Source organism: Camelus ferus, chromosome 14 (genome assembly GCF_009834535.1).
Source record: "Camelus ferus isolate YT-003-E chromosome 14, BCGSAC_Cfer_1.0, whole genome shotgun sequence".
Classification (NCBI taxonomy): Eukaryota; Metazoa; Chordata; class Mammalia; order Artiodactyla; family Camelidae; genus Camelus; species Camelus ferus.
The window spans coordinates 9492859-9505038 of record NC_045709.1 but is presented as its reverse complement, the minus strand read 5'-3'; the positions used below and the strand labels follow the sequence as shown (position 1 = coordinate 9505038).

Genomic DNA, 12180 nt, shown 5'->3' with positions numbered 1-12180 from the left:
ACTTTCTTTTGACAGCAACCTTGAGGGTCTGTTCATCTTGTGTGAGTAATAAGACCATTTATACTTACCAACTTCCTTCCTCTGTTGATTTCTTTCTTCACTGACAGCACATCAAAATGTCTACCATCATTGTATGAATCATGATCCTCACATTCCACAAGTGCAGAAGAATACAGCTGCAGAATGGGAAAAGAAAAAGCCCAGAGTACGCACAAAGTAATGCTGAAAGGTACAAGTCAGAGAATGGAACCAAAAAGTACTCAGGACTGGAAGATGGGTTAGGGGTAGAACAGTGACCACCTTTCGGGGTGTGTGAGCAGATCTCAGGCCACCCTGCTTTTCTTTGGAAGTGGTCCTGATCCCCAGGCATGTTTTTTTTTTTTTTTTTTTTTTTACAGCATAACCCTGACCCCTCAATGGCTAAAAGTCCCCATCCTAGGAGAGTGAACTAGGCTCTGAGCTACATGGTCAGAGCAAGTCAGTCTACAAAGAGAGAAAAACAAAAGCAAGGGCTAGAGAGAACATCCTGGGTTCCTGGAGGCGTCCCAGTTCCTGTTTCTTGGACCCACTTGCGTGTCTGCCTTCAGGAACCATGAAATGCCCCTGCAACCTTATTACAAAGCCCCTTTTATATTTAGGTTGGCTCAAGCTTCTATGAGTTACTTGAAACCAAGAGAATCCAAACTACCTCTAAATGAAAGATCAACATTACACATATACTCAAATAATAAAGGGCATGAAAAACATGGGAAAAATTTGTTGACATTGGTAGAGGCAAAGATTTCTTATAAAAAGCAGAAACTATAAAGAAAAAAATTATTAAGTTGGACTTCATCAAAATTAAAACTTTTTGCTCTTTTAAAGACATTGCAGAGAAAATGAAAAGGCAAGCCAGTGATAGGGAGAAAATATTCGTAATTCATATATCTGACCAAAATACTCATCCAGAATATGGGAAAAACTCTCGCCATTCAATAATAAGACAAAATTCAATTAAAAATGGGGAAAAAAAATCTAAAGACACTTGGTAGAAGGAGAGTTATGAATGACAAATAAGCACATGAAAAGATGAGATGCTCAATATCAACAACCTTCAGGCAAATTAAAATCACAGTGAAATACCAATACACACTCACTAGACTGGTTAGAATTAAAAAGACTGAAAATACCAAGTGTCATTGAGGGTGTGGAGCAAATTAAACTCTTACACATTGTTGGTAGAAGTGTAAAATGATGCAATCACCTTTAAAGTTAAACATGTGCTTTCTTTTTTTAAAAATTTAATTAATTGATTAATTAATTTAATGGCGGTAACTCGGGATTGAACCCAGGACTTCATGCATACTAAGCCTGAACTCTACCATTGAGCTATACCCTCCCCCCAAACATGCACTTTCTTTATGACCCAGCATTCCTCTTCTAGGTATTCACCCAAGAGGAATAAAAGCATGTGTCCACTCACAAATGAGGCAAGAATATACAATGGAGAAAAGACGGTCTTTTCAATAAGTAGTGCTAGGAAAACCAGACAGCTACATGGAAAAAAAAAATGAAAGTAGAACATCTTCTCATATTATATACAAAATAAACTAAAAATGGATTAAAGACCTAAACCTAAAACTGGACACCATAAAATTCCCAGAAGAAAACAGGCAGAACACTCTTTGACATAAATTGTAGCAATTTTTTTTTGGATTTATCTCTAACGGCAAAGGAAACAAAAGCAAAAATAAACAAATGGGACCTCATTAAACTTAAAGGCTTTTGCATTGACAAACCATCAACAAAACAAAAAGACAACCTACTAAATAGGAGAAATCGTCTTTGCAAATGGTATGGGGTAAGGGGTTAATATTCAAAATATACAAAAGCTCATACAACTCCATATCATAAAACAACCTGACTGAAAAATAGGCAGAAGTCCTGAATAGACACTTTTTTCAAAGAAGACATACAGATGGCCAAAAGGCACATGAAAAGATGCTCAACACCACTAATCATTAGGGAAATGCAAATCAAAACCACAATGAGGTAGTACCTCACACCTGTCAAAATGGCTATCATCAAAAAGACCACAAACAAATATTGGTGAGGATGTGGAGAAAAGGGAACCCTTGTACACTGATGGTGGGAATTTAAACTAGTACAGCCACTGTGGAAAATAATATGGAGGTTTCTTAAAAAACTAAAAATAGAAGTACCTTATGATCCAGCAATTCTATTCCTGGGTATACAGGCAAACAAAATGAAAACATGAATTTGAAAAGATACATGCACCCCATTGTTCACAGCAGCACTATTTACAATAGCCAAGATATGGAAGCAACCTAAGTGTCCATCAACAAATGAATGGATAAAGAAGATGTGGTATATACATATATACACACACAATAGACTACTACTCAGCCATTAAAAAAAATGGAATTTTGCCATTTGCAACAACATGGATGGGATTGGAGGGTATTATGCCCAGTAAAATAAGACAGAGAAAGATGAATACTGCACGTTATCATTTATGCGGAATCTAAAACAATAGAACATTCTAGTGAATATAACACATAAAAGTTTATGTCCAAATGAAGACTCATATTCAGATGTTCACAGAATATTTATCCTAATTTGTCCAAACTAGAATATATATGTCTATCAACAGGTAAATGGATAAACAAATTGTGATACATCCATACAATGGAATACTATGCAGAAATAAAAAGGAACAAAAATACAGATACAAGCAACAACATGGAAGAACCTCCAAATACTGTGCTGAGCAAAAGAAGCCAGATACAAAGCATACATACTCTAGGATTCCTTTCATACAAGATTCAAAAAAGACAGGATCAATCTATAGGGGCCGGGGGTGGGGAGGAAGCAACTGCAAGGAGGCATGAAGGAACCTTCCAGGATAATGGAAATGTCCTGCATCTTGATTGTGGTGGTGGTTACATTGGTAAATACGTGTCTTAATACTCTCCGACTGTACACTTAAAATGGGTGCCTTTTAAGTGTAAATTATACCAACAAAGTTAACTAAAAACAGTAACAAACTAATATTCACAGTATATTAGAATAAAACATCACAATCAAATAGTGTTAATCTCAAATCCCAGAATGGTTAAACAACAGAAAATAAACAAGCACATAACTTATTACTAACAGATTACAAGGAGAAAATTTGAGACATGAAAACCAAATATAACCCATAAATCAGAATCTTCTGTTATAAAGAAAGTTATTAGGAGACCTGAACCTGAAACCTGGGTGGTTTAAGGATTAGGTGGTAGTAATATATTAATGTTAAATTCCTGATTTTGATGATTACATTGTGATTATGTGAGAGAATGTCCTTGTTTGTAGGAAATACATACTGAAGTATTCAGGAAAGTGACATATCGTGCCTCTTATTTCAAATAGTTCCAACAAAAAAGGTTCTCTGTACTGTATGTGCAACTAACTTTTTTTGAGATTAAAAAAGGAAAAACATCAAATTGTATATATAAAAAAATAAAATAAAGCATCCAACATTGCACCTGGCCAGAGGAAGAGAGGGAAAGAATGCAGAAAATCATTACAGTAGATGCAGGAAAAAAGCACTTCATATTATTCAATACTTTAACTTGCAGCAAACTAGAAATAAATGGGAACTTCCTAGTTTTAAGAAAGTGAAAGTATTAAAAACCTGAAGTGTACACAAATTTAATGATAAAACCTTAGAAGCATCCCAGTGATAAAAGAAACAAGACAAGGCTCCCAACTTTAAATGCTTCTAATCACCATTATAACAAAATGTTCTAGAAAAAGGCAGTAAAACAAGAAAAAGAAATTAAGAGGCCTAGAAATTTAAGGGAAAAAAATTTAAATAGTTTTTATTTATAGATGAGGATTGTCCAAATAAAATATCCATGTGAATTTAAAGATTTTAGAACTAATAAGAGTTTGGCAAGATTGTTAGATAAGATTAAAAAAACTTTTTGTATATACCAAGAACAGCTCATTTAAGAAAGGTATTATGCAAAGTAACAAAACAACAAAGCCAGGAATACGCCTAACCCGAAGTTCTAGACCTCTATTGAAAAAAAAAAAATGGTTGGACATTTCTGAAATTCATAAAAGACGACCTGAATAATTGGAGAGACAGACCCTATTCATGGATAGAATAACTCATACATTACAAGGGTGTCTATTTTTTCCCAAATTCACCTATAAATTCAGGGGAATTCCAGTTAAAATTACAACAAAAATTTTTGTGGAACCTCATAAGCTGATTCCAAAATTCAAAGTGCCAAAAAAAGAAAACAAAAAACCAGCCAAGTGTTATCCTAAAATCAGAGTAATTAAGAGTGTTGTACTAGCTCAGGGATACACAAGTGACCGATGGAACAAAAGAGAGAGCCAGAAACAGGTCTGTGCACGTACGATGATAATGTTAGCAGCACATGGATAAGCCCGGGGGTTCTAGAACTAGACAGCCAGGTGAGAGTCCTGGCTCAGTCACTTGCAGCTGTGCGACCCTGAGCAAGTGGCTTAATTTGTGCCTCAGCTGTTTCACCTTTATTTGGGGTTTAATTACAATACCCAACACTCAGGTTAGTGGTGAGGATTAATAATTTATTATAGGTTAAGCTCCCAGAACATTACCTTACTCACAGTGGAAACCAAATAATAACAATAGTTATCATTATTACCACGACAAATCAGTGAGGAAAGGATAGATTATTCGATAAATAGTGCTGGGGGAAGTGGCTAATCATATGCAAAATAAATAAAAGTAGATCCCTACTTTACATGGTAATGCAAATAAATTCCAGTTGGATTAAGAAACTAAAGAAAAGCAAAATTTTAAAACTTTTTGGAAAAGAGATAAAACCTTAGTACAGAAAAGAATTTCTTAGGGGAAAAATCCTACAAATCATAACGCAAAATAATGAAGAATGTTAATTACATTACAGGCTTCTGTGTGACAGAAAAGCCCATAAATAAAATTAAAATCCAACACATCTAAGAAAGCATTAGACTATTTATATATGAATATATATAAGCAAAACCAAGATCGCAAAGAAAGCGTAGTCTATGAACACAAGTCATAGAATCGAAACACAGAAGCGCAGCAAACCAGGTGCAAACCCACTAAGTAATCCAGGAACTGCCAAGGCAAACAATGAGAGACTAATTCACACCCATAGGGGAAAAAACTAAAATCTCAAGAGTATCGTGACAGACACCAAACCATAGATCCAGGGAGGCACTGTAAAGAGAATGAAAAGAAAAGCCACAGATGGCGAGAAACTATTTGTACAACATATCTGATAAAAGACTGGTAGCCAAGATATAAAGAGTTCTTAAACCTTCATAAGAAAACAAACAACCCCCCCAAATTGTTATTATGATGCCAAAAAAAAAAAAAGGAAGAAAGAAAATGAACAACCCAATTAAAAAACTGGACCAAGTATCTGAACAGACAACACCCAAGAAGATATACAAACGGCAAATAGTAGAAAAAGATGCTCAGCATCACACGCCATCGTATGTCATTATAGAATTACAAATTAGAGTATGAACAGTACGAACTCTCCCTCACGCTGGTGGGAATGGAATGGTACAGCCATGTTGGAGGACAGCTGGGCAATTTCTTACAATATTAAACATGTTCTTACCATATCTCCTCCCCTCTCCCGCCAAAAACCACCCAAAAACCTCACAGAATCAAGTATTGACAAGAAAGGAAAGAAATGAACTCTGAAACAATGGTGGAAGTCAAACTTGGTACAATCCCTTTGGAGAGCAATTTGGCACAGTTAGTGGGCTTGCAAAACTCTCCCTCCCTGTGGCCAGCAGTTCTGCTTTTAGCTGTGTGCCCCAGACCAGAGAAATTTTCCCGTGAATTAGGAGACCTAGACAAGGATGTTCACGGAAGCTGGTTAGTCACATAAAAAAACTGGAAAACCCTACATGCTCATTCACAGAATAGTTTGATAGTGATTATAGTTCTGAAATGGAACCCTATAAATTTAACATTAAACATTAGAACTAAGTTTACCAACATGGATATATCTCAAAATCCACAGAATTTGACAGAAATTCTTGGACAGAAAGTCCAAGAACATGTAAAACAGTATCATATCTTAGTTTATAAATACTTCAGTATATGTGGTGGAAGCATAAAATGTAAAACACGGGACAATAAGAAACCAAATTTGTGATGGTGATTACCTCTGAGAAGGGAGGGAGAGAAGGGAACAGAGGGGAGAGCTCTTAACAATTTGTTTCATTTCTTAAAAAAAAAAGTCAAGCTGAAGCCAATACCATACATAATATCACAATTTTATAAGTCTGGGTGAAATGTCTATGGGTATCAGTTGATCTTGAAATATTTCATTAACATATCTTTAAAACAGCTTCTTCATCATCATTCTTTGTGTTTGATCAGTCATAAATAAAATTAAAAGTAATCATAAGGTGATAGAATCTGAAACAGTTTAAAAAGTTAGAAAAATATGCTCCCCAAATCCCCAATTAAAAGCCCAAAACATGGTCTGCCAACTCATTATTCTTTATATCCAAAGTACATTTATCTATTTTGGTATGTCCTGCCTAAAAGGACTCATGTGTTTTCAAGCAACTTACCAAACAGTTTTCATGAGCAGCTATATTCTCTGACTGTGCAAAGTACAGGACACTACACTCGAAGTCTTTGGGGCAGAGTGCACACCTCCTTTTTTGCAACTTTTCTGCAACCTGAAAGACACCTATAAAGTAACATCCCTGATGAGAAATGGAAAAGTGGAAATTCCTGGTCTCCATTAACTCCTCCACTAGTCTTAAATTAGAGGGCAAGGAACCCATTTTTACAGGAGATTTTCAACTCCCAGGGAGAAAAAAATCAGGACCCAAGTGGAAAAGAAAGCAACTTTGTATTATTTTAACGGCTTAATGAAAGGGAAGGAAAAAAAGATTCATTTAAAATGCCTAAACATGAGGAAAACCTTTATCTAAGAAACATAAGCAGGAATTTAAATACAAAGCTCTCAGAACACGGCCTTGCCCATAGTAAGCTCTCAATAATAATTAATGACATCATAAATCAACAAGAAAACAACGGTGCATTCAAGAAATAGTGCTTTGACTAACTACCTATAAAAAAGAATTTAGATCCCTGTATCATACTATATCAAAAGTAAACTTGGGGTGAATTAAAGTGAGCCATGTACTTTAAATGTGCTGTAACCTAGCATTATATAGTAAGTTAGGAGAGAAAGATACATGAAGATAGGGACCAGATTTCTTTTTTTAAAGAGAGAAACAGAAGGAAAGAAACTTAAGGAGAGCTAGGAAGAACAGGCAAGAGGCCGAGAGAAAAGTCAGGTGTTCCCAATACCCCACCAAGCGCCATCAGTGAGCGGTAACCTCCTCCAACCTGTTTGCTATTAATTTGGCCACAAGCATTCATTTAACAATTTCTTTGCCCTTTCCAATGCTCACCCTCTTATTTATTTGGTTTTCTGTGGCAGAAAACACTTCCAATTTTATTTTCAAATTTTATTTTTGAAACAAAAACTTAATCACATAATGGCAAAAGTTTTTAATTTAGATGAGGTTAACTGCTTAAGTGCTTCTTAAAAGTCCTTTTTGTTACTCAAAAGTGTTAGATCTCTTGGTGTCTCTCTTAAATTAGACCTTGCAGTTCACAATGTCAGAAGACCTCACTTTGGAGCTAGCATTTATTTCATACTCAGGTGAGTTTCTTCTTTAATTAACATCTGTTCCCTCAATTTGTGTCCTACCTAGTAGGACTACAGATCAGTAATCCCCCTGCTCCACACCAACCAAGAAAAAGGGGGGAGACGGACATAAAACTCCTCAGATGGAACGCAATGGGCTAACTGCTTTTCATTCATCTCAAACCACCACAAGTTGGGAACACTTCCCATGCAAAAGTCATTGTGCTGAGAGCTCGAGACCAGGGCTGTCTGCAGAAACAGAATGTGGTCACGGTGGGGCTGAAGAATTTCTAGGAGCCTCAAGGAAAAAAGCAGAAAGAAACAGGTGAAATTAATCTCAATATAGGCTTTATTCAACCAAATATATCCAAAATACTAGCCCTTCAGCATTTAATCAATAAAACAATTATTAATTCATTCTTTTGTACTGAGTCTTTGAAACCCAGTGTTATTTGGCAATTATAGCACGTCTCAGTTGGACGAGCCCCATTTTCAGTGCTCGAAAGCTGTATGTGGAGAGTGGCAACTGTACGGAACAGCATACTACAGGACATAAAAGAGACACGAGACAGAACTGTTACCTGCAAGAAATGACAGAATAAACAAGGAGACCAAATAGCGATCAGGAAAACAAAACAACAGAATAAATGGCACACAGTGATGCAACTGCTCGCTCAGTGGGAAATACAGAACATGCTATGGACAGAGGAGGAAGTGCTCCCTGTGGGATGGAGTGTTGTCAAGGACACAGGCCTCGAGCTGCTACAACCTGAAGACAGAGAGAAAGGGAGGCAGGGGTGGGAGGGGCACTGCAGGCAGAAACAGCGATGTGGGAAGAGGCTAAGAGGTCTGGCTGCGGACAGAAAACCAGCCGGGCTGAAGAGGAGAGTTCATGCAAAGGAATCGGGAAAAGAATTTGAGAAACAGATGGTGAAAGGCTTCCAGGAAGGATTTTTGAGCAGGGGAATAAAACGATGAAAGAACAGTTTTTAATTACCATTTCAATACATGGAGAGAAATTCTGTGTTCCTGGGTAGGAAGGCTGGACGTTACAATGCTGTCAATTCTACCTCAAATAAGTGTAGACAAAAAACCCCAAAAAAACAAACAAAAAAAACGCTGCCTGCCATTACAGTAAACAAAGAATGTTGCCTGCCATTCAAGAACAAACGTTGCCACCATCAAGCCGTCAGCTATTCCAGCACCCCCACCCCCACCCCCACCACCCAATGGTGGGCCCTCAGGGGATTCAGGACGGAAAAAGGATACTGGCCTTAGACAGTTAAGATGTACTTCTAAAGAATAATTTCAATGAACCCAAACTTTTGTATCTTCCCGTACATAGAAAAGCACTAAAATCATTAACTTGAGATATCTGTTTTTTGTGATGAGCAGTAATCTTTTGATGTTCAACTACACGGGGTTTTTGTTTGTTTTTTTCTTAAGCAAAAACTCCTACATATCCTGACTCCTCCCTCACCTCTTCAAAGTAGTTCCTCATGGCTATCTGAGAGGCTGTCTCCCAGGCTATAGATCTCAGTAAGGTCCCAAAATCAAACATAGCTCATAATTTTTAGGTTGTGTGTTTTTCTTCAGTCGACCTAAGTTTTAGGTTTAATGTCATTTCAACTTAAATCTCAAAAAGGTAACTTTAAAGAACATGAAAAAAAAAAAAGATTATTTGGAAGAATAAATGGACACGGGCAGTGAAGAGAACTTTGAAAAAAGAAAAAGAGAGGGCATCTGCCTGATTTAAAAATATATTACAAAGGTACAGCTAGGATAGAAGGTTGGATGACCATGTCAAAGGGAAGAACACAAAGTGCAGAGAAAAGTGGCTCATAACCTCTAATTAAGATACCATACAGCGGCGTCTGCGTTTCTTCTCTGGCACTGATGCCCTCAGCCCATTTTTCCATTGGGTTATTCATTATTTTCTTACTGACTTATAAGAGCCTGTGATGTATCTGGATATTAACTATTAGTCATGTAAGTAGCCTTTTAACTTTGTTTATAATGTTCTTTGATATACAGAATGTTTAAATGTTTTATTTGATGAAATTATATCAATGTTTTATTTTATGGTTTCTCACTCTTGGGTGAGGGTAACATAATTTAGAATTCTGACACTTCCTATTTTCATCCAGAATTTTATTTTTTACATTAAAATATTAAGATGAAATTTGCTTTATTGTAAAGTATGAGATGGAGATCTAACATTTTCATAATGGCTGGCCACTGACTTAAAATCTTTTTCATATATTTAATATTACATATATTTAGTTTGTTCCCTATACTTGTTTCGTTCCACTGACCTGCAACTTCCCCCACCAATACTACACTTTAAAATTTTCAATACTTCAGAATATATTTTAGTATTTGACCACCAAAGCCTCCCTCTAGATGAAAATGGGAAAGAATAGGCCAGTATCTTATTCACTTCAGGCCCAGAATCTACTTTGATAAAATAGTGTTCCTATTTAAAAGAACATTGAATCTGGACATTAAAATTTGCAAAGCATGGACGAAAAAAAGTGTCAGGAAGATAAACTACTAGTGCTAAAATTCCCTAATAATATGATAATGTTTGACAGGATATGCAGCACCCTCTCTTGTTGTGTAAGAGCTAGACATTTTTGCAACGTCACCCTTCCCTGTGCAAAGCTACATCTTCAGACAGGTGAGGTGCACTGGGCTGAGCTATTAGGCCACCGATACCTGAGCGTGGCCCCTGTGCTTGTTCTCTCTGGGTACTCTGCCCCTCTGGGCTACACTGGCAAGTCTGCAGGGTCTTGGCACCTGGGAATACACAGGTGGTGGCAACACTGCTGTGCTCTGATCTCCACAGCTTCTACTGCTGATGGACAGAAACCCAAGGTGGGACACACAGGCTCCCCCTAATAACTTTTTCCTGCTAAAATACCCTCTCAACACAGTTTCCTAAAAGATCCTGGCTATTCTAACTTCTTTATTTTTCTAGACTCAATGATGCACATAACTCTCTGCAGTTGGAGGAGTCCCATTAGAAGCTTTTACACAGACAGGCATCCCTCACTATCTGAATGCTTGCTATATAGTATCTGAAATTCATGGACCGAATACATTTGGATAACTTGCCAGGTATCCCTCATTATCTAAACTCAAGAACTGCAGATATTTAAACAGCACGGGATGGGTATATCACTGAGGCTGAGGCATTTTACACAAGAGTTGATTGGTCTCCAACTGTAGCTGAGACCAAGAACCATGAAGATATGTCAGGCTCCCCAAGGTCCTTTTATTGGGTCTAGCAGGCTTGAGGACTCACAGAGACTGAGTCGACAAGAATTCTCAAAAATGAAACTGGTAGTTAACAAAGGTTCTAAGGAATGAAGCTGAAGAAAAATTGTAAGCCCAGAACACATGAACTATGACTAACTCAAACCAACAAAATGGTGGTCTTTCTGGCAGTCTCTGGGCCAACCTCCACCTGAGAAGGGACTCCTAAGGCCACAATCTCTGCAGGGTGTCTTCCCAATGCTTTTCTTCCCAGAGAATGGCAATCTACTGAAAGGACAGAATCTTGGGTAGTCAGAATGGCCAAGGAACATGTTCTGCCACTAACAAAATGAGTGAAACTGATGAAAGGAGATTCACTAACCCTGCTTCCATTCACAATCCCCTTCCAGGAAGGTACAATCTACATTCTGGACTGGCAACGATGCTGGCTTGGAAATTTCTTCTTCTTTTCTCCCTTGATCACTGGTTTTCAGTGCAGTTTACTATTTTAGTTCTTCCACTGTCTATCAGACGTGTAGAAGTCAATTTTATTACTGAGTCTAGTGACGGCATAAGACCAAAACAGAAGAGGAGTATACATTATTTGAGGCTTGGTAATGGACTTGAAAAGTGGCTCCATCACATTGTCTCTAGATGGTGTGATCGGTTATAACTCTGGGAGAAGTTTGATTGAATATGTATTTGGGATAGCTAGAATGCATTACTGAGAACAACTTAAGAATATATAAAGAGGAATACGGATGAGTGTGTTGTAGGAGAGTGGTGATGGGCAGCCAAGGAGTAAGATGTTCAGTGGACTTCAGAGTATCCACTTGGCTCACAAGTGTACACAGGGATGACCACCAGTAGGCATGTCTGTACTATGTGACTCCATTTCCCGAGGCACAGCTGCCAGACCCAGAGGACCTACCTGCCCACCTCTCTGATATAAAGAATTCAGAATAGAAGATTTTAGTTCAGAGTGGGCTGGTTTCTTGAAGATGTGAAAACTGGGAAGCTGTGAGGGTAATCCTTTTTTACTCCAGCATCAGGAAAATTGGACCAGAGAAAGAGAAGAAGAAAGCAGATATGCTGAGTCCTGTCAAAGTTTATGGTGGCCTCTCAGGTCCTGGTTTGTGGCTCTTTTTGGAAAATGCTATAGTACCTGTGCCCCTGGAGTCTGTGAGTCTAGTCTCCTTGCTTT

The 12180-nt window shown here is 37.6% G+C and overlaps 1 protein-coding gene across 3 annotated transcripts in view; it reads right to left on the bottom strand.

Annotated features, from left to right (window-relative positions):
* LOC102514903 (SET domain bifurcated histone lysine methyltransferase 2) overlaps positions 1-12180 on the bottom strand; it is a 74977-nt gene that overhangs the window by 14941 nt on the left and 47856 nt on the right. For all 3 annotated transcript variants that reach the window (XM_032496173.1, XM_032496171.1, XM_032496172.1), the window contains 2 exons: positions 6625-6746; positions 69-176 (listed from right to left, as the gene is read on the bottom strand). In XM_032496173.1, coding sequence (XP_032352064.1) covers positions 69-176; positions 6625-6746 — 230 coding nt within the window. The remainder of the gene's footprint in view (positions 1-68; positions 177-6624; positions 6747-12180) is intronic.